At 40.6% G+C, this 24171-nt stretch overlaps 1 protein-coding gene across 1 annotated transcript; it reads right to left on the bottom strand.

The window, feature by feature from the left end:
• Nucleotides 1-124: 124 nt before the first annotated feature.
• LOC131246453 (26S proteasome non-ATPase regulatory subunit 1 homolog A-like) lies at nt 125-23390 on the bottom strand. The gene is made up of 14 exons (XM_058246611.1): nt 23132-23390; nt 19208-19271; nt 18520-18625; nt 18299-18410; nt 18013-18181; nt 6400-6537; nt 5934-6322; nt 5675-5810; nt 5291-5539; nt 4722-4942; nt 4373-4631; nt 2154-2386; nt 1243-1759; nt 125-871 (listed from the first exon to the last, which is right to left on the bottom strand). Exons 1-14 carry the CDS (start codon nt 23281-23283, stop codon nt 542-544), a joined length of 3075 nt encoding a protein of 1024 aa, XP_058102594.1. The 5' UTR covers nt 23284-23390; the 3' UTR covers nt 125-541.
• Nucleotides 23391-24171: the final 781 nt, after the last annotated feature.

Raw genomic sequence — 24171 nt, 5'->3', positions numbered from 1 at the left:
TCTTTTCCTTTCTTTTCTTTTGAGAGGTGAAGTCTCAAATTCAGTAGATTTGGCTCAGCAAATCCCCAAAGCTCATATCTGGACATGCGCAATCACATGCATTCATAACCGACGCACAATCCTAGAAGAAACCGTGCTAAATTGAACCACAACATGGAAACAAACTTGATCAAATCTGAAAGAGTTCTCAGCAGATTCAATCCGTTTTCCGCTTGAATCACTCGCTACAAAAACTTTTGAAAGAGATGATGACGATGACGATGATTTTGTGGTAGAGATGATGCTGTTGTGTATGTCTAGACTTGATGTTACAATGGTGGGAAATGGAGGGGGAAGAAAAAACAAACAGTCCAATAAACTAAGGTAGCCACTGTAACCATCTCCAGTCTCCCATCTCTCAGTTTACGAGAAAGAAAAGGGCACTAACATAAAAAGCACCGGTGAGATGCATGGAGATGAGGCCACAACCTCCCTGAGGAACAAAAGAGGCTCTTCACTGGAGGACTACCATAAATAGAGTATCCCCACATTCGGGTCATGATCATGCCGTGTACTCGAATGGCTGTGGGGGCTGGGGCTCTTCATCGACTGCCATGGCCGAGGCCGATCCCTGCTGGTGACCTGCTGTCGCGGATCCCCCTGCAGATGAGGTCATGGATGAGGGTGCATCGGTGAGTGCAAGTACCTCTGGTTCCGTTGGGCGCAGGTCCCTTAGCAGAACAAATCCAGATGGTGCTAGCTTCACAGGCACATATCTACTTTCCGATAAAAATTTGATATATTTCTCCTGTGCAGGGACCACCCTAGCGGGGTTTGTCAGAATTTCAAATGATGGCTCGACCTCTACCTTCTTTTCCGAAGTGCTGTCCACCTGAAAATCAAATAACACAGTTGTCGATTCACAGCTACACCAACACATCTACAGTTTAGGTAATTTTGTTCTAAACTGTTCCAACCACAGGAATTATAGGGGTCCTTATCAGCAAAAATATTGTGGGCCCACAATTTGGCAATCTCAAACGCTAATCTAATGGCGCCACCATGGATTAAGGAATCCATATATCTTGTAGGTAAAAAGATGCGGACTTCAGATCTACCAATATAGGAGATTTCGGGGAATCCTCTTTCCAAAATCGGGCCGATCACCAAACAATGGGCTCCATATGGTTAGTGCATTTGCTGATGAGAATATAATTTCACATCTCTGAATATTAATGGCAATCATTAAGAACACATGTCTACCTGCATGGAGTCGCCATCCTTCTCATTGGATTTAGGACCTTTTCCTGAACTCGAGGCAGCAGAAGCCTCTTCACTGGATACCTTCTCCGCACCAGCCTTCTGATCTGCCTCTTTCTTTGCTCTAGCTTTGGCTTTTGCAGATGTTGACAGGACTGCAGTAGGAAGCTTGACAGTAGATGCCGTGGTTGGCGGCGTAGTCGGGCGAGGATACTCAAACAGGGATGGCTTGGCATGTGACAAGAACTCAAATCTCGGCACTTTGATATCGTAGTTAAGCCCAATGAAAGCAGTGGGAGAGAAGGCAAGGCTGATGAAGTATATGAGCGGATACCAATACCAAAACTGGCTGAAAACAGCGAGCCCAACGACAGCAGTGATTTTATCATGCTTGGTCTTGGACAGCAGCCTGATGGTCACGTTCCTCCCGCCGGCATCAAGAATCCCAGAAGCCAGAATTGCACCCATCTTGCTCATTGTGTCTTCATGCTTATCCAGAACAATTTTCTCCAGCTGACGCCTAACATTATGAAAAATGGTCATGTGAGATAAGGAGGGATGTGTAAAGATGGAGAAATAAAAACGCTAAGAGGAGCAATGATCTTTTACAAAAGGATTCTCACTAGCCACAACGAATTCTGTGGCGCCCGACAATCAAGGTGGACCCCTGGATAGCAGCGGTCCCCATTGGTTTACATATGATCCAAGAATCAGTCTCACTGGATATGATCACAACCACCCGATTAAGGATTGCGAAATGGATGTCAAATCATGGTGATTTTGGCAGACCATGGTAAACCCCTCCTGTGCAATGAGCATTAATGTCATGCACGAGGCCACCTGGGCCCCAATAATAAATTTGCACTGGAACAGGGTAAGAGGAATTTTCAATGGTGAAAACCATGCAAACAAACCTAAATGTTCCCACGCGAGAATCACAAGCTTCATTCGTTTGCACCATGACCATAGCCATTGCAATGAGGGCCCCTTGACGAACGAAATCGACAACATCTGAAGTAAGAGGTTCCAACAAAGAAATTGCTTCACTCAGACCAGTGCCTGCACAGGAGATCCCTACTGCAAGGGCCGCACCATACCGGACATGTGGATTATAAGACTCCGAGAGAAGAGAAACAATTCTTGGAGTCTGCAAGTTTTAAGATAGAAAAAGAAACAAGGTCAGAATTAGAATTGAGAGAGAGCCTGGGTTTCTAATGCCTATGGTTTGGGCCGAGTCGTGATTTCAAACTCAATTTGAAAATGGGTAAGGACCCTGACCAGGTTCGTCAAAATTTTCTACTGAGGCCTGCTGGAGCCCAGGTATTGACAAGCAGGACTATGCTTGACACTTTGAAGATCAGATTAATGAACAGGCTGGAACTGAGCCTAACTTTAGGCTGACTGTACAATTGGCAATCAATAATTATGTGTTTTCTGGTCTCTGGTACAGAGCCAATTGCTGATCCGAGAAAGAAAAGATATTCATCGCGACAAAGCGGCAACATGTTAAGAGAAGCCCCCCAATATCGAAGCCATGTGTTCGAAATAAAAATAAAAAATAATTCAATAAAAAAGAGCAAGTAGTAAGTACTAAGCTTCCATTACAGAATATTCATTCCAGCTAACTGATTCAGATTCTTAATTCCTTGTTAGGTCCAAAATTCCACAAAAATACTGAAGATCTAACAAAATCTAACTCCACTTTCAGTTATCACTTATCATTTATATGTTTCTGCCATTTCAATTGTTGCCCAAAACAGGCGAGCCATTTGGTGATCGGCCATTCTCATTGGAAAACCTTTGGAATGCCTCGAGTTATTTTACTGGAATGCCTCTCCCCGTAAGAAATTCATCTAAACTGATACAAAGAAAGAAAGAAAAAGAAAAACAAATGGATAGTCTAAGGTTGTGTAAACAGAGCATTGCTAATTCCCTTTGGTGTGGTAAGCATTAGCTCCCCTCTGTCCTCCATTGTTTCCTTTGGTGTGGCCTGAGTCACAGATCAGGCTGGATTTTGAAATCTATGCCTCACGCAGTTGGGAGAACTAGCTGTGCAGTTTAGATTGCACTTGCACATAATGGTGGGCCCCACACAGCTCAGTAACTCCCTGTACATTCAAACCCATGCGAACAAAACCTGAGGTGGAGAAGGTTGTGTAAACAGAGCATTGCTAATTCCCAGGCTGATTTAGGTTGCTAATACCACATGCCCATGCAGAACATGTGTAGAGCATTGCTAATTCGAAGAAAGATTTTAAATTGCAAATACCACATGCAAGCATGCATGCTCATAGAGAACAAGCTTTACATAAAATTGGAAAGGATGCTTACCTATTGTCTCAAAAATAATGTCAATCCAGTTATCAGGGGGCTGCAATAGGCTGCAATACACATTGTAACGGACAATAACACTTTCTTTTAGCCATTCACTTATTTTGGATGATGTGAACCACCTCCAGAATTTCTTGATTTTTAAGTAGACAGTCTAAATTTTTTTAGCATACATGATGGTAAGGTTAGATCTTATACACATTTTCACATCAGAACAAGTACCTACATGGGAAGGGTGGAAACAGGCACACGTGATCCAAACCTTCTGCAACATTTCGATGTTCCATAAGGAACTGGTTAAGGGCACAGTTGATATTTCACATTTAAAGAGCCTTTGACTTATGGTCAAAAGGAATTTTAATGAAAGACCAAAGAATAATGGGACAAGATATTATGCTAACTATAGAGGCATTCCAACAAAATAGCCTAATAATGGAGGTATTCTAGAGGTTTTCTCATTCCTATTGTCGTCAAATATGGGACTGGCAGTAGCAACACCTCCACCAGTCCCCACCCTAGATGAAGGAGGCTGATGTCAGGCAAGCAGCCCGTCATCAAACTTCTGCCAAGCAATCATGAGAACAACTATTTTGAAATCTTTATGATTTGTCAAACAGGTTACTAAAGCCGACTGCAAATAGTTGTGACAAGGCTTCGATGATGATGATTTCAATTTGCCATGGCTAACATGAAAACCTGGTTCCTTCCTAGCCCAGCGATTGGAAAGGAAGTTGCCAACAAACAAAATTCAACACCAACTAAACTAAGAGCCTTCAACATGAACGGGGAAAAAAACACTAACCTGCTCGGGTTCAGAGTATAGAACGAATCCAAGAGCTAGAACAGCAGTCCTCCTTACATCATCACTCACATCTGATACAGCAAAATGCAGCAGCTGGCGGATGGCCTTGTTGTTAGCAGTCCCCCTGTAGGCCAATGCCAATGCATACATACCTCCATAACGCAGTATGGGATCCTGATCCCGTGTCATTTGCTCAATCAATGTATCAGCTTCCTCTTCCCTTCCATAAACCGTAAGTGCGATTCCCAGTGATAATCCCCTATAACAATTATAGGCAGCCAAATAAAGAAAAACAACAATGATATATGGACTGGAAGCTTTGTATGCATGATCCCAAGAGTCTACTTACCTGATTATCTTCTCATGTTGTGTATCGTGTGCATATGCAAGCATCTCGCTTGCCTTCTCGCTTGCAGTTCCGACCATAAGTAAACCCATACTGATACCTGCAGCTTCACCAGCAACAGCACTATCTGTGTAAAGAACATTTTTCACATCATCATAGATCTCCTCGTCTGCTGTTCCTAGAGCCGCCAAACCAAGACCCAAGCATGCCCCATGCTGAATAACCTGCACAAGAAAACACCAACAACATAAGACTGGTTATCTAGAACAAGGATGGCTTCTAAACTAGAGATTTACAATGGACTTTGTTTTAAAAAGGAACAATCAACTTTTTTTTAAAAGGTACAATGGACTTTTTCATTGTCCATTGATTACTTGGAATTAAAACTCATCTAGTCAATACGAACCAACAAAGTTCATAGAGATTATCAACTCAGACGAGTCACCCCCCAACTCAGCCAGGCAGCGACTCAACTTGCGACCAGACAAGTCGGGCCAAGTTGTGGAGTCTTAAATCCATGGCCACACACCCAGGAGTTTTGATTCCTTAACTGATCATAAAAAGAATATTACCTCAACATTTGTGCTGCGAAGACTTTCTCGAAGGAATTGCTTGATGCCTTCTCCATGGTTGGCATGAATCAGGCCCAAAGCATAAAGAGCGCCACCTTCTGAGTAGGGGCTTCCACCACCCACAGCACCACTCTGTGGCAGGTAAGGTGCCATCAGGGACCTGCCTTGCTGAAGGTGACCTCGGTGAATAACACCCAGCCCAGCAGTAGCACTAAACTTAGCCCAGTTAGTAGCTCTACTAAGCCAGTCCTGCCAAGACACAAGTCCGAAGATTTTTAATGCATGAAAGTAATCCTAAGTCTAAAACATAACCCGATAAGAGTCCAAGACATCATGAAATTAGTCTACGAGGGGAGAAAACAAGACAAAGTGTATCCCAATCACCAGGTTTTCCCTAAGAAATGTATCAACAGTTGTTCCAGCATGCATAATTGCATTGGCATAGATGGTGGCGCTATGGCAGACACTGTTTCTCATCTCTACCGACTGCTTTATTGTCTTCAGAATCAAAAGATCCGACCTATATAAGAATCCAAAATGTCATTGGGGTATCAGCAACAATTTCAGAACCAACTTGGATGGAAACCTTAAAATATCAAATGTAATATAAAAAAAAAATTTATTTACAAGCTAATAGCCTAACCTGTTATGGCCGTAAAGGAACTGCAATGTCAATTGTATTGACGTCTCTCCAGACAAAATGCCCTTGATTTTTGCTAGCTTCTCTGCATAAGCAACTTCAATTGGATCCATTGCATGTACATTTCCATTAGGAGCATGAGATCCATCTGTCATGTGAACATCCTCAGATGTACCTGTAGGACTGGTATTGCCGGTAATAGCATTTCCATTTTGAGCAGAATCTGGTGCACTGGATGGAGGCTCAACCACCTCTGGGGATTGCTCAGGGTTCAAGCGACTTGAAGATTGAGGCTTGGGATCAGGGAGGCGATCTCTCACATTTAAAAGAAATGCTTGATGCTCATTTTCGACAAGATCAAAAGCTATTTGGAAGGCCAAAAGTGCTTCATCCTGTAAAGTACTTAAGGACATCAACATAATTTCAATAGTCATACATTGGAAATAACAAAATGTAATGAAAGAACTACCTTATTGCCTGATTGCAGAAGTTTCACTAATATGTTTGCAACATCTTCAGGCTCATCTAGGAACATGAGGCACTGGCAAATGGTTAAGTAATCGGGAGAGGGCAATCTTTGATGAATCTTAACAAGAAGCCGAAGAACCTGTAAGCACCAGCTAAAGGGTCAGAGAGCACTGGTTATCATGAAGATCATCACCAACTTCTTAAAAGTGTAATAAACCATAACTTTGTGATTTTATGCGATCAGAAATTTTATGCATTAGACCCAACATCATGAGCATGCAGGGCAGAGGGCTACAGCATGTGAATATAATTTAGAAGCAAGCAGTTAAGATATACACCACTTTGGATGGCATACATTATAACCTCATTGCCACATTCACATATAAAGTCTATAAGTGATGATTCAAAGCAAATTCTCTAGCTGGACATTATCTGAAGTTTTTCATTTCATACAAAATACAAAACTGAAAAGATCTGCTTGGAGTACTTGATTAAGGGTGCAGCTGTTTAAGGTGAGACAGCCATGCAGGACGATGCGCTCGATTTATAGCAAATTAAACTATTATAGTCTTCTGGTTTACATGCAGATATATGGAAGATCTTTCTTGAAAGACTAATACTAGGAAGCTTCAAATACCATGAACTGATATACGCAATGTGGTCGCTGAATTAAAGAACAGTTTATGAGTGCTCCTAGTGTGAACCCACATGCTGGCTTTTAAGAAGCAATGATTGAGTCACCTTCTTTTGTCGGAAAGTCAGGAACTCAGGATGGAACTTAACATTGCAATATCCATGACCTAACCACAGGGGCAAACATGGTCAGTGGAGGGACACCTCAACAATTCAAAAGTTTTCATATGGATAGTGAACCGAGGCCAACCATAATTTGGCTAAACCACATATTTGCAGAACTTAAACAGGATACTTGAAGAAACTAGATTCCGACAGGAAGTTGAGAGCAGAAGTCATCTTCTTGAAATCATTCAGGTTTCTTGTGGAGACGGAAGTAGCAAAATCATTTTGGCCTGAATCAGTCACGACTAATAATTTTACTAGTAGGTTACCAACTGGGGTTCTTAAGGGTGATGCCAGCTATCAACATTTATGAGTAAACAGTCTCAAAGGTTCAGTGTTTTGTTACATGTTGTCTGTTGCTTTGAGTATAGTCCCGTAAAACAGATCCTCAAAGAAATGAACTATCTAACAGATCTAAGTGCACCCAGCCCATTTGGATAAAAGTGTTCATTTTACCTTCAAAAGAAGGTGTGAGTGCTAGGTTTATTGAATGGTAAATGATATGCTTCTGTGGACACTACCATTACAGACAATGTTCCCTATTTCATCAAGCAAAAGACCCTACCTCCGATAGGGGATGATTTCCTGGTATTCCCCAAAGAAATGTGGAAAGACATTAGTCTGCTCAGTTGGGTGTTCAATGATGACAATGAGAATCATTCCCCAAAGGCAAGTATGGCTTTTAAGAAGGAGACTCCATTCATTGTTGACTGAGGTGATAGGGTGAGGTTCTGGGATGATGTGTGGATCAACAAGGTCCCCATTGTGGAACCTATTCCCTCTCTGCATGCTCTCTTTTATAAAGAAGCTAAGGTGATATGACTTTGAGGGAGGCGAAGTGGTCCGAAACGTGCTAACTTGGAGGTATCTTAGAGGGGAAGAAATTGGGCCCTCTAGTAGGCTCGTGGGGAAGTTGTATGGTTCGAGAATTAATCCAAAAGTAGGAAAGAAGTTGTGGTAAAAAAAATGGCAAGTTTTGTTCCAGAACGTTTCTTTGAGCCATCGTGAGGAACATGATCCTTCTTAGCTTGCCAAGGTATGGTCTTCTATCCCTCCTAGAGTTCCATGAGTCCATATGGATAGCTATGGCAAATACGATCCTCATGATTGACAATCTCTATTAGAAAAAAAAAAAAGAAAAGAATCTTATGGTTCCAAACATGAGCTTCATGTGCAGAGAGAAGAGGAAGAGCCTTTAAACCATCATTTCCTACAAGGGGCATTTAGAGTAGGGCAATGGATACCTAGACCCCCTCATGATTGACAATCTCTATAAAAAATAAAAAGAAAGAAAGAAAGAAAACAGAATTTTATCGTTCCAAACATGAGCTTCATGTGCAGAGAGAAGAGGAAGAGCTTTAAAGTTTAAACCATCATTTCCTACAAGAGGCATTTCAAGTAGGGCAATGGATACCTAGACCCGTCAGTACCTAAAGTACCCGATCTGATTCTAATGGGCTAGGGATTATCAACTTTTCCAACCTTTATAGAATTCAGACTGGGTTCAGGTTTTGGACCCAGTAAAAACTCAGGTCTGATCAGGTTTAGGTCAGGTCCACCAACTTTGACCCGGTCAAAATCGGGCATTGGCAAGTCCGGGTTGGTTTGTACTTAATTTTAATAGTTTTATTATTATCTTTCAAAAAGTACTTATATTGTGTATATTAATTATCCTAGCAACAAAATGAGATTAGTTAAGCCACACAAATGTAAGAAAGCCCATTTACACACCATGCATGTGTCAAAGTGGCACATGTACATGCAACTTAATCCATCTATTGGGTGGGCCCCACCATGTAAGTGCCATTGTTTGACCCGGACCCAGTCCGAACCTGACTAAAAAACAAAGGTCGAAGGATCCAATGAGCACACAACGGGGACCTGAACCCAATCAGATCTAGATCCAAGTCCTCAAAAAAAATGAGAACTGAACTCAGCAAGACCTGAACTCGATCAGGACGGGTACAAGGTACTCTAGGACCTGATGATGAGAAATCTGAGTGCCCATTTTTGCCAACTTAAACCACGAATTATACCAGTCGGAACACTTCTATCCAGCATCTTGTTAACGGCTTCTGCAATTACCATAGACAAGAAAGAGAGAAGATCTCCTTGCCGAAGGCCCCTAGAAGCCATGGAAAAAAAAAAAAAACCTTTGGGAGATCCGTTAACCAGAACATAGAATCTAGCCAATTGCACTCTTGGATCCACCTTCTCCAATTCTGGCCACATCCCCATTGCCCCTACATGCAGTTCGGAAATTCCTAACCAACATGGTCATATGCCTTCTCAATGTCCAACTAGCCCTCCCTATACCGTGAATCAATGCATTCATGGGCAATGATCCCACTATCCAAATTTGTCTCCCACAACCACAACAAAGGCTCCTTGAACTAGTGTTCGAAATATCGGTATCGCACAATGTATCGCACCCTTGGGATACAGATACATATCGGTTATCGCACGGGATATATCGTTTGTGTCGCATAGTTTATCGCACTTTTTGGGGAACAAGGGAAACATTGGGAAAATGGTTGAATTTTTTAATGAAACTTTGAGGATTGTTAAAAAAGACCTCCATACACACTTTTAAATCATAAAATCTCAAAAAAGAATGGCACATGATAGGTTTCCTTTGTAGAGGGTCCTAAGCTCTGTGCTGTCCAATTGAACTAAGACAACTATATCCAGTATCCACCCCGTCTATCTGTTTTTCTATATCATTTTAGGACATTATGCAAAAAAATAAGCAAATCCAATAATCAGGTAGACCATATCATAGGAAACAATGGTGATTGACCATTAGTGGGCCACTTGAACTTTGGATATGCTTCACTTTTTGGGCTAAAATCATAAAATTATATGGTAAAATGGATGGATGGAGCGGATAAAATACATGAATTATAGTGGCCCCACAGAATTTACTCACTACGTCGTTCCCACCCCAGACACGCGGATTTCCTACAAAACCTTTCGCAGGGAGTTCCTGCGCTGGGAACCCAGATGGGGCCCACTGTGATGTTTGTGAGAAATCCTTCCCTTCCATCAGTTTTGTGAGTTCATTTCAGGACAATATGCCAAAAATGAACCAACCTCGAGTGGGCCGTGCTAAAGGAAAATGTGGTTAAGGAAGTTCCTACCGTTGAAACCTACCTGAGTTCGACAGTGATGTTTACGTGCCATCCATACCATTAATAACTTCATTCCTATAGGGATGAAATGAAATCACAAATATTAGCATGATTCAAAACTTTCATGGCCCATGAATATTTCAACTATGGACATTCAATTATCATGTTTTCGGCCCACTTGAGCTTTGGAAACGGTTCATTTTTGGCATCGTGTCCTAAAATAAACTCACAAAACGGATGAACGGATAGGATTTCTCACACACATCACAATGGGCCCCAACTGAGTTCCCAACGCAGGAACTTAATGCGAAAGTCTTTCGTAGGAAATCCGCTTCCGTCGTAGGCGCTCCTCCCGCTCAGGTTGTCTGAACAGTTCAAAGTGAAATGGGCCCCACAGTAATGTATTTATTATATCTATACCGTTCATGCATCTGGAGAGATCATTTTAGATCAAATGAGTAATATCCAAAGCTCAAGTGGACCACACCACAAATAGTTGTGGGGACTGATTCTCACCGTTAAAACTTTTGTAGGGCCAACCATAACGCCCACCATAACGTTTATTTTTCATCCAATCCATTCATTAGGTCACACAAATCTGGATGAGGAGGAAAAACAAATATCATATCGATCCAAAAATTTTGTGACCCCAAAAGGGTTTCAATGGTAGACCTTTAATCTTCCACTGCTTTTTTCAATGTGGTCCACTTGATCTTTGGATCTGTCTTAATTTTTGGCTCAAGTCTTACGACAAGCTCGTCAAATGGACCAACGGTTTGGATATAACGCATAACTCATGATGGGACCCACAAAACTGGGTGACGACATCAACACACCAGTTGGTGGGGGGCGGTACGGAAGCAGATTGCGTACTGAGTAACTCTGTACGTTAAGCGTACTGAGTAAACTCTATGGGGCCCACTGTCATTCATGCATTGTATCAACTCCGTACATCCAATTTATTATATAAATTTAGGGCTTTAAACCAAAATTTAATTATATACAAAGTTTAAGTGGACCACACCACTTGAAATGGTGTGAATTGAAGTCTACCTTTGAAAAGTTCTTGGGGGCTCACAAAAGTTTTAGATCAAGATGATTTTTGTGTTTTCCATTCATCCATGTCTACGCGATCTTATAAACAGTTTGGATGACAAATAAACATCACTGGGGCCTTAGAAATGTTTCAACGGTGGAAATCAATACTTCCACTGTTTCCTTTGGTATGTTCTACTTGAGCTTTTGATATACTTCGGTTTTGGGCTCAACCCCTAAAATGATCTGGAAAAACGTATGGACGGCGTGGATAGACCACATACATTCAAGGTGGGCCCAACTGAGTTTACTCAGTACGATAAGAGTGTACTAAGTAACTCAGTACGATAAGAGTGTACTAAGTAACTCAGAACGCAATCCGATTTCGTGCGGTACGCCACCCTATTCAAAAAACAGGGCCGAACGCCCTTTTTTTCTAAGCAGAGAGGATTCCAACCCCAAAATCTCTCAAATCTTCGGATTCCGGCGAAGATTCTCTAGATTTCGACGAGGATTTCCCCCGATGTCGCCCAAATACCCGGATTTCTTCGGATTTTGACGGATTTCTCTCCCAAATCGAAGATTTTGCTTGCACTAGCCTACGAAAGAAGCTTCGATTGGAATGGCCCACCAAATGGAAGCTTTCGATGATGACGATCTCTTGTACAGGTACCAGTTTCTTGTTTTTTTTTTTTCGAATTTTTCGGATAATTATAGTTTCGAATTTTTTTTTTCGATTTTTTCGAGAAAATCGCACGATATCGTCGAAATATCGTGCGATATCGATGATATATCGGCCGAAATCTGAATTTGGGATTTTTTGGTATCTTCGAGGGGTTATCGGGGGTGTATCGTCTCGCATGGGTGTGATAACGATAACATCGGCTGATATATCGGCCGATAGTATCGATATTTCGAACACTGCCTTGAACTATAAAAATTGTATTAGCCAAGACCGCCTAAAACCTAGAGGCCAAGATTTTAGCTAAGATCTGTTATGACCCCCCAATGAAACTTACAGACTACAGTCCTTACGTCTCTCAAACTGTCCACGCCTTCAACTTTACGAAGGATGACATTAAAGGAAGAGCATAACTCCATCAACAATCTGCCTCTTCCAAAACATTTTGAAATAAAACTAATCAGTCCACCCATTACAACATCTCAATAAAACTATAAAAATGCCCAATGGGAAGCCATCTAGGCTTGAGGCCTTATCCCTACCTATTGACTCCACAACATCTTTGATTTCTTCCTCAGTAACCAGCTTCTCAAGAGATTATGCATCTTCCTAGTCCTTTGAGATATGGTCGAACGTCGAGTTATCCATCTAAAGTTGTTTCCAACCCTCCCTGGTTAATAAGTCCTTGTAAACATCCACAACAATGCTACTAATCATATTGTTCCTTGCACAAGCATTGGCAATACTGTGAAAGAATCTCATATTCTTTTTTTTCAAGACTGAAATTTATTACAAAACCAAAAGGCAAATTAAAATACACCATTGATGGAAGCATTAGCAGATATTAAGGGGCTTGAATAGACCTGACATGAACAGTTAAAATCCAAACTGAAGCCAACCTCGGGCCCAGCCTGTCAAACATCCCAAAGTTTAGTGAGTCAATTATGTATCCTATGTAACCATCAATTGGTAAACTTCATACAGCGAACATGTTGGGACTTCACAGTATGTTTGTACTTCTTGTTTATTTTTATTTTTTATCAAGGTATTTTTGAAATCTCGCAATAACTAAAGAAATTTCATCAAGGGAATGACTATTGGATTTCTAAAATTTATCTCCTTCTGCACAAAATATGACCACCTCTTCATGGTTAAAACTTAGTAACAACAAAGGCCGCCTAAAACAAGATGGCCTCAAAATAGACTTCACTAACAAAAGAGGGAGGTCATGTTTGTTTATGTCAAAGCAGCTGGTATTATGAACACAATCCAACTGGGTTTGTCGTTTGGCATAAAGCTCCGCATGGATTCATTTGATTAAGGGAGAATGGGAGATACACTCAACGTTTTAATGATTGAAGGTGTGCCCTCCTTGTTGATGGTTTGTTTCAAAATTTTAGACAAATTATAAAATCCAAGAGCTCTTAATTGATCACCTCCTTAGTAATCAGAACCTTCTACTCAAGGAGTTGCTCTACTCCTTGCAATAAGCAAGGATAGGAGCAGCCGCAGCTGCCTTAACAAAGCCCGCCCACTCTTTGACTAACAAAGAAATCCTAGCAATCACAACTAGGGGTTTACATCAGGCCGAACCGAGTCGAACTGGGCTCAACCCGGCCCGGCCTGGTCACCAGCCAAACCCAGCCCGAACCCGACCCGGCCCAGTCATCGGGCCAACATGTCCAGCCCGAACTCTGCTCGGTCAGCAATCGGGCGAGTTCAGGCCAAGTTCGGGCCAGTTTCGGACCTTACAGCAAGTTCATGGGTCGGGCGGCGTTATCAATTTTGTCTCAAATTGTTAGGGTAAAGATTTGGGATATATATATATATATATATATCACACACACACACAAAGTCGGGCCGGATCGGGTTTCGAACCGAGTCGGGCGGAACTGGGACCTGTTCGAACTCGGCCCGAACTCAGTTTCGAGCTGAAGAAAATGGCCCGTCCCAGACCGAACTCAGTTCAGGGTCGGGCCGAGTCGAGCGAGTTAACCGGGCTAGCCCGGTCCGTGTACAACCCTAATCACAACATTTACCCCCTCCTTCACATTCCGGAACCATCGCCCATTCCTAGAGCCCCAAATAGCCCACAACACAACCAAGAGAAGTAAAGGCCAATAAGTTTTAGAAGCCTTCCCGCTCCCTCCTCCACGCCACGCCCATAACAAGTCCTGAACTGATTTTGGCATGACCCATTCCACCTAAAGAGTAGAAAGAAAATAATCCTAGACCCTCTCAACAAAAGAACAATGAATAAAAAGTCTAAATGACCTTGTCCTCCTCCGTCCTCACCAATTGAATCGTCTGAAAAAGAGCCAACAAAGCGATATACTCAACAAAGCAAGGGGGGTTCCAACTACCGCCTCTACATTAGCAGAATAGCATTGAGACACTAACGAACCTGTCAAGGGCTAGAGCCGCGATAGCCAAAAACACAGTCTAAAGCAATTGAGACCCACAGCAAACATCTATCTAAAATCTTAAATAGGATCCGTTGCCAATTTTGAAGGTAATAACCCTTCTTACCAAGTGTTGTGATGTCATGACTGCTTTCCAAGCTATCAAAGTTCTATAAACCGAGGATGCTTAAACGAACCACCCTCCATCTTGCACCCCGTGCTTGGCCGCAATTAATTCTCTCCACAGGCTATTGTCTTCTTCACAAAATCTCCATATCCATTTGCAACATCCTGGATTTTTCTATTTTGGATTTCTAAAAAACCTTGAAATTTTTCGATATACTTAGCCTACGTTGTCACTGACTGACCCTTAACGCTCGAGGTGAGCCCACGCATGGGTGGTATCAATAAAGAATTGCAGAAATCTGATTAATCAACCGCATGAAGCCAACAAATCCACCCGACCACTTAAACATCGAGTTTAGCCTCGTGATTTGTTCATCTAGGGCTTAAATCTAGCTGACTTATCACCGACAACCATAACTAAATAAAGATCTCCTTAAAGTGGAGACGATTAGGGGTCAAATCATAATTAATGAACCAAATTGATTCAGTTACTTGACAAGCATAAGAACCAACGGTTTATAGTGATTATGAATGAATCGTCATTTCTGCTAGTTCCGAATAGGCAGCATTATGAACTTAGCTAATTCAAATCCTAATAATTGCGTACAAGAAATCTTTATACCTAATTCATTTTTAAAATGCCATTATTATCTGAATAAGCTCTACACCGCTCATTCGCGGGCCACTAAACCTGAGGCTATAAAAAGACATTCGTCTTAGTGGGCTTAGTGTCAATCGCGGGTGGCGAATTAAGAAAGTACCTAGAACAGTTCAACTTGGGCCAGAGGACGAGTGCTTGAAATATGCGAATGCCTTAGGCTGAAGCCCGAAACTTAAGTGAAATACACATTCCACTCTTTTGCGAAATTGTGTCTTTCTGACCATTAGATTGCGACCAAACTTGATGTGTGAGTTAAAGATATTTCATCGCTCATATCCATATAACCGCAACCCCGATTGATCACCGACTACCATCAATCATAAGTGAGGCTCCCATGGCTGATCTAAGTGTCTGATCGTCTTCCGGTTGTAACCAAACATATATCTTGTAGCAAGGCACCTATTCCATGGTATAGATAGGTCAGTGGGCCCCCGAAAGGCCCCATAAGTCAAGAACAACCCCCTCCAGGGTTAATATAATGAATAAAGGGCCATTGGGGCCATTTTTGCACCATTTAACACTATAAATGCCATTTCATTTCACACCCCCTCCTCGTACGAATTTTTCCTAGAAATTGGGGGGAGAGAGAGAGAGAGAGTGTGTGTGTGTGTGTGAGGTCATTGGTGTTTGCTTGCATCGGAATTCATTCGACATAACCCAAGCTATTACCGTTTTCCTCTGTCGAATCCACCCCTACGCACGATCGGAGGTAAGAAATGCATCCTACCTCCTGTTTAAACTATCTCATGTTAGATTCTATGAATCTTACTTAAATTTTCTTTGATTTGAAAGACGAACGTCTTTCTATAGCCTCGGATTTAATGGCCCACCAATGAGCGGTCTAGAGCTTATTCGGATAATAAGGGCATTTCTGTAATGAATTAGGTATCAATATTTCTTGTGCGCAATGATTAGGGTTTGGATTAGCTATGTTCATAATGTGGCCTATTTGCAACTAGCGAAAATGACGACTCATTCATAATCACCATAAACCATCGGTTCTTATACCAGTTGAGTAACTGAGTCACTTTACTTCATTAATTATGATTTGACCCCTAATCGTCTCGGCTTTAAGTAGATTTTTATTTAGTTATGGTTGTCTTGATTAGTCAGTGATAGGTCAGCTAGATTTAGGCCCTAGATGAACAAATCGCGAAGCTAAACTGGATGTTTAAGTGGTCGGGTGGATTCGTTGGCTTCGTACGGTTGATTAATCAGATTTGCGCGATTCTTTACTAATATGACCCACGTATAGGCTCACCTCGAGCGTTAAGGGTGGGTTAGTGACAACGTAAGCTAAGTATATCGAAAATTTTCAAGGATTTTTAGAAATCCAAAATAGCGAAAATCTGGGACGTTACACCATTTCCCCAGGAGCGTTGAACTCATCGAGCCTAGGGATTTTATGATTGCTCCCCCTTAACCCACGGGTTTGCACACCTCCTCCCATCTCAAGAGATGGAATTTCCTCCCATCCTTCGCTCCATTCCAAAGAAAGTTTCTCCGAAGCTTCTCAATTTTTTCCAACACGAGTCTTGGACATCTAAACATAGACATATAGAATAGCAGCAAATTGAACATAAAAGACTTAATCAACGTAAGTATGCCCTCCAAGGATAAAATTGCACTGCCAAGAATCTAGCCTTTGCTCGATCTTCTAAATAACCATGTCCCATAAGTGAAGCGTCGATTTCCCGATGCAAAGCAACAAACCAAGGTATTTGGAAGGGAAATAACCTGGACGACAACCAAATGTCGAAGCAAGCTGACTCAACTCTGCCTAATTTACATGAATGCCCAGCATCTCGGATTTAGCCGCATTGATCTTCAAGCCCAAAATCGCTTCAAGACAAACCAAAATCTTCTGCAAGTTTTGCATTGCATCCCCATTCGCCTCGCAAAAGAGATGCGTGTCATCCACATATTGCAAATGAGATAAACTGTTTTGGAGACCCGCTATCTTGAAGCGGGAGAAAAGTTCATTGCCCTTACCATTGGTGAGCATCCTACCTTACTTCTTAAGGTCTCAGATAAGGAGTACAAAATATTCATTTTGAAATGTCATTCAATTAGAGGGTAATTGGTGATAAAGGTCATTCTAATATTTGATTTGATTTCTTAAAATGAACAATACATTATAAAAATTTAAAAAAAACAAAAAAAAAACAAAGAGTACATTAAAGAAAAGAGTCAATAGCGTCATTAATTCTAAAATACAACCAATTAAAAAACACAAAAACATTGTTTATCCCTTCGCCCCACCCCTCCCTCACGACACGCCCCCAACATGCTAGATGACAAGTGACTTCATCTATGAAGAAGTTGTCTTTTAACTTGACTAAAAAGCTCTAATGAAAAAAAAAGTGAGAAACTTTGTCACATCATTGCAACCATTAATTGAATGTTTAAGAGAAAAAACTCATCATATTATAACCTATATCCAGAAGGGAAATAAATTACTGAAGAAGGTAACAATAGGGTCGTACAAGTAACAATAAGGTAATAGAAGCAAAGCTTAAAACACACTCAAAAGTCAAATAAATTCTTACAATGGCAAAGGGCGAAAAAAAGCCCATCACTTTAGTGAATATAAATATGCAAGTTACTCCTTAAGGAGGCTATCATAATGACCAACTTGATCTCATTTAGTCCAAATATAACTAATATCAAGTAAAAAAAAAAAAAAAAACAGATTTTGAGTAATAGTGATTGTTGATGCTTTATAATGGAAATGATAGATTTGTTCACTCTGCTGTCAAAGATGGGAAAATCTCCTTACCTCACGCCGATATTCTCTGCGGTTAACAAAAGAATGAGAGATGTTTATGCAATATGACAGTGTTCCATGAACATTGTCGCTGCTTGAGATGGCCTCCTCAAGTTTATCCAATCTTCTACACTCGACAGCAATTCCCATTGCTTGTTGATATTTTCCATCAGAAATACATCTGTACAAAACCAACATAGGATAAAGACCTAAACTTTGAAGCAGTTTCATGCAATAAGATACAAGACCTAAACTTTGAAGCATTCTCATGCAATCAAAAACATTTCAAGTGTTGTACTTGTCCAGCATTCTTTCCACAATGGCCTCCAATCGCGGATCCACCTTTGCTGCTTCATCATTTGACTCCACTGCTCTCGACTTGAGACTTGCATATTCGTCTATAGCTTTAGCTGAATGGCCAAGCAAAACAATGCATCAAGAAGGTAAGTTAAAATGGCAGAGAAATCCAATTAGCTTTCAAGAAAACATGAACAGATCAAAACAAAATAAAATTCTTACCAAGAAGTGTATGAACATAGTCAGAGTCTTCCGATACATCAAACAAAGGTCCAGCACCCAGCGCATATGATAATGAATCATTTAATTCTCCAAGGTAGTAAAATACCTGCACAAAACCAGCCTTATGAAGTTGGATATGGAAACTAATTCCCAAGGTGTAGAGTTTGAATGAAGCTTTTAAGATTTTCCTTTTCCCCGTTTCATACACATGGGGCTAGTTGCAGAGTGCGACTCTCACGATTTCCTATATTGGATGACTAAAAGATTAACCACGGACGTTATTTCTCTCCTGTCTTTCTTCTTCTTCTTCTTCTTCTTCTTTCAAGGATGGCTATCTCCTCAGTTTCTAAGAGATCTGCCATCACGCTTCTATGCTAAAATTATCGCTTGCTTGGCTGAGCAACTTACAAGATCGCCAGTTCATTAGTTAGCAAGGGGGGCATAGCGGGCTCTTTGTATTGGGAGATTCTCTCCCTTAATATAATGTGCCTTTTGGGTTGTACATGTCAATCTTGATTTTGAATAAATTATTCAGTTCTCACAATAAATGAAGGATGCTGACAAATTAGTTAAGTGCAACATGCTCAAAGAAATTTCCAATGGTGTAGAGTAGAGACCATTAATATAGATACTCCAGTTTTTAAAGACAGAACAAAAGAGTAAGAACCGAGTTATCATAAGTTATGACCTTAGAAACAACCAATGCAGCTAGTTGTCTTTGATCAAACTCTTCATCTTCATATAAACTTTCACTGCAGAAGACAAGCAAATTAGTCATTCCAAGGATAGTAATTTCAACAAAACAAAATGCACCATGCTTATACGAATTTAAAATGCAATATATAGCTAGAATTCCCCATATCTTCAAAACAAAAATGCAGATTGTAAATACAACAAGAATCATTTGTTCATCTATGAAAAGAAAAAGAAAAAAGAAAAAAGGAAAAAAACTATCAACAATTGTAAATTTGACTGATGATTCATCATAACTTGATGAATATAAAGCTATTAAGAGTCTCTAAGCACAAAACAGTAAAATGCAGTATTTATGTACTTGGCAGCATGAATTTGAACATGCCACAGATGTTAGAGAAGACTACCCAACTTCCAAGTTCTCCATGGTAAAGATCTAGATAACTAAATGATTATCATCGTAGAAATGCCATATTGATACAGGCCCACGGCCTGTCTAGGCCCACTGTAGAACCCGCCAATAACAGAGGCCCATAGTCCACCATAGGCCTAACATGTGCTTATTTTTGGGCTGATTAATTATAGATTTGAAGATAATAAGTTCATTTTTAGGAGATATGGGGAATGATTTAAAGATGTAATGAGGATGTAACTGATATGATTGAAGATATGGGCTGAATTTGGAGATATAATTGCTTGCTATGTTTGATTTTCATTAGGCTTTTGCCATATGAAGAAAGATTTGATTAGTTTGTAATAAATTGTAGGTGATTCTCTTAGTTGGAAAGATTTCAATTAAAGATTCATTTAGGATCTATAAAGGGGTGGTAGTGGTGCAGAAGTTAGTCATTCGAATAATTTTCTAAGTGTGGCTCTTCTTTAAGTTTTGTATGAGAAAAAAGGTTGAAATCAATAAAAGCTCTCCCTCTCTACTCTATAGTTCTTGTGGGTATTTTTTTTTAATTTCTTTGCAGTTTGCATATTGAGATCATCTCATTGACTCGATAACTGGGTTGCACCACACCAAATGTTAGTCGTACCATATTGGTTGGGGACTCACAGAGACAATTCAGTCTAACAGTTTTACCACAATAGAAGCATCAATAATTGAAAGAAAAGGAAATCTTGAACCATTGACAAAGTGTAAAGGAAACTAATAACCAGCAATGGAACCTGAAAACTGGATTACTGTAATTAGTTGAACTCACTAAACAGCTCAGTTCAACTCCACTATAAATGTGGTCAAGTAACTCTATGTTGAATCACTCAGCAATTCGCCGTATTACAGTGACATGCGTCCTCTCCTCTCAACAAGGGCAACATAAATCTCTGCAAGCACTTTTTTTTTTTTTTTGGAAGAGCCAAATTTTATTGATAATGCTTGACAAGGTCAAAGAGAAAAATTACAACCTAAAAGAAGACAAAATGTTGCTATCTTTAACATTCTTAATCCCAAATACCCATTCTAACACATCTCTTTTAATCTTCCACACTATCTCCTCCCACAGCCCTGTTTTGTTTTCGAAGCACCACTATCTCCTCCCACAGCCCTGTTTTGTTTTCGAAGCACCTTATTTTGTGCCCCCCACCCCCCCAAAAGACTGCTAGCAAGATCATGTGCCATATGACTAATTCGTTCTTATCTCCATGAGCACCATCATGATGTACATGTGACATCCAATCTGTCCATCACCTGAGACAGCTAATTTTAAGACATAATCCCAAAAATCATGCCGACCCACAACTCAAATAGGCCACCACAATAGGCCACAAGGGATAGTGACATCCACCATTGAAATCTTCCAGGGGGGCACTATGATGCTTGTTGACATCCAACCCGTTCATAAGGTGAGTAATGGAGGATGAAAGGAAAAAACCAAATATTTGCTTTATCCAAGACTTCATGGGTCTCAAGCTTTATCCAAGACTTCATGGGTCTCAAGAAGATTTCAATGGTGTGCATCACATCCTGTTGTTCCCTGTGGTGTGACCCACTTGGGTGTGGGATGGGCCTGATTTCTAAGATCAAGCCTTGCAATGTCACTCAAATGCCATCAGGGACAACAGATTTCCAATAGCCTCATGAAATATCTATAAATATATCATAACTGGGATTAGGCTTACATGACAATGACAATGACAATGACAATGTCACAATGTCCACTCCTTTCTTAAATCCATGCATACCAGTGCCATACATATCCATTTTGTAACTTCACAATGCATGTACATGAGATTCTCCCAACTAGGACCAAGGAAAGAAGATGTTCTAGAGTTGTCAACGGAATGGAGTACCTACCTTAAACTATCTAATGGCTTCTATCATAACTGTCAGATGCAAAATCTAGAAAGAATATCTCACGGCTACCACTTATATGGCATGGCTGCAACAGCACTCTATTCACATGTCATGAATCCAGATTCAAACCCAAATTCCTACTGACTAGTGAAAACAGGTCCCAAAAATATTGACGTGGTGCCCTGCCATTCCACCACATCCTAAAGAAATCTCCATTTAATACCTTTGTTAAAGTTTTCCATGCGCGAAAGAAAAATGCACTTGTATCCCATATTCCTAATTCCTCAACCTAAGAAAAGAATGTTAAAGAATTGCAATCTTTTCATTTTTGTTCTTTCAAGACTACCTCCAAACATAGAGAAACTGCCATGACATCTACGAAAACTACTTTCGAGAGAAAGGGAGCTAGATATCTTCCTAATGTCTATGCAAACCACATAAATATTTTTGGAACCAATAACAGTGGATCATGTGAGTCATCGTGCTTGATAATATCAAACTGTCCATGCACCACTACCCAATAATGAGAGTCTGAAAATCTCTTCCATTTGATTGTAATCCCAAGGGGCATCTGGAACAATTAAATGCATGCCCCAACAGTCGGTATTAGAATGTCCTAGGGATCATCCATTTACTATTGGAGCAGCTGACTACGAGATATTCATTGATCATTCCAAAGCAGTAGCTCCAAAATCCGCATTTTGAGGCTTCTTTGGGGTTGATAATTTCAAGCCCAATCATGGGCAGTCATGGCAGTGAAAGAATGCATCAAGGACCCAATAATTTTTATCCCATTGTCGTTATTAGTGGAAGCACACTCCCATCAGTTGTAAGATGGACGTCACAAACAGGCTGCACCAGAGCTAAGATATCATTCAGGGAAGGCCTCTAGATTCTAGAATGTTTGGATATCAGAAGCAAATGGAATTGCAACTGCTCAAATAAATCAACAGGAAGACACAAAAACTAACGACATGCCCTGGTACCCGTAATGAGGAAGTATAGCTGCCACCAAATTGCAATCAAATCCCTTTCAAACCCAGCTTCATAGTAACGGAGACTAATTATTGCAACTTAATTCAATAGCACATCCAAACAGTTCTAATCAATCCAGCTCAAGCAAATTTCACGAGAGAAAAAAAAAAAAAAGAGTCAACAATGGCAACAACGATCATCGTCAAACAAACATGAACCTTTTAAAAAAAAATTTAAGAATGATAAGAAAATGGAGCCTACAAATGGAAAATTCGAAACATCTAAAAGAAAAACAAGCGATTCGGAAGCAATTTTCCATTGGCTAAAACCCAAATACGTACGAAACCCTAGGGGGGGGAAAAAAAAACAATCCATTAAAAATTAAAAAAAAAAGTATTCTTCCAGATGGGTATTAGAAATCCTACTCAAAATCAAAACCCTAACTCCAAAACCTGCATAACAGATAAAAAACTCAACTTCACGGAAAATTTAAATTCCTAGGTATGGAATGTATAATCATCGTCTTGAAAATATAAATTGCTAGGTATGGAATGTATCATCATCGTTAAGATCAACAACCAGAATTAGAAGTAAAGAGAAGGAGATGAGGAGAGATGGAGGGTGAGGGCTGAAGGAAAGACCGACATGGCGGGAACGCTGGTGGAGATCTCCGGCCAGAAGAGATCAACAAAGGTATTGAGATTAGAGAGGGCATGAAGCTTCAGCATCGGGTGTGGCTCGTTCAGCATCGCCAGCAGACCGCTCGCCGAGCTCACCATCGTCGCTGCTGCTGCCATTGCTGAGCTGCTAGGGTTCTATCTCTCTCCGTCTCTTCTCTCTCTTTTCTTCTTCACAGATGCTTTTTCTTCTGAATCAAGAAAACCGGAGGTGAAGGAAGCTCTTTTGTACTTGGAGACACGGAGTTAAATACACACGGCTTATGTGGATACCTAGGTGGATCCTGAGTGTGGACCCCACCTTTATGTATTCTCCTTACATCCACGCCGTCTATCCGGTTTTAAATCTCATTTTATTGGATTATACAAAAAATGAAGAAGATCAAAATCTTAGGTGGACCACACCACAGGAAACATCCGTAATTGAATACCATTATTACGAATTTCTTTGGGGGCAACTGAAATGTTTATTTGACATCTAAACCGTTGATAAGGTTATAAAAATCTAGATTAAGGGGTCAAACAAATATCAGATTGATCCAAAACTTTTGTGGCCCACAACAAGTTTTTAATGGTCAGTGACCACTATTTCCTATTGTGTGGTTTGGATCTGCTTTATTTTTGGAATCATACCCTTGAATGAGCTTTCCAAAAAAGATGGACGGTGTGGATGTAAGGAACATATATCATGGTGGTCTCTACGATCATGGATCCACCCACCTCTGTGGATCGGGGGATCCACCGAAGCCGCGCCCGACTTGGATTCGGGAGTGACCCCTTATCTCGGTATAGGTAGAGGGTGTGGGCCCTACCATAGTTTTTGTTTAATCCATTCCGTTTATCTATTTTTTCAGTTCATTTTAGGGTTAGAGCTCAAAAATGAGTCATATCCAAACATCAAGTGAGCTACACTTGTATGAAATAGTGGTGATTGAATGCCTACCGTTAAAAAAATCCTATAATCTAGTACAACATTTATTTACCATCTAATCGGTTGATTATGTCACA

The sequence above is a fragment of the Magnolia sinica genome, chromosome 5 (genome assembly GCF_029962835.1).
Source record: "Magnolia sinica isolate HGM2019 chromosome 5, MsV1, whole genome shotgun sequence".
In the NCBI taxonomy this organism is placed as follows: domain Eukaryota; kingdom Viridiplantae; phylum Streptophyta; class Magnoliopsida; order Magnoliales; family Magnoliaceae; genus Magnolia; species Magnolia sinica.
Note: the sequence above shows the minus strand (reverse complement) of the source record. Positions and strands in the feature narration are given on the sequence as shown.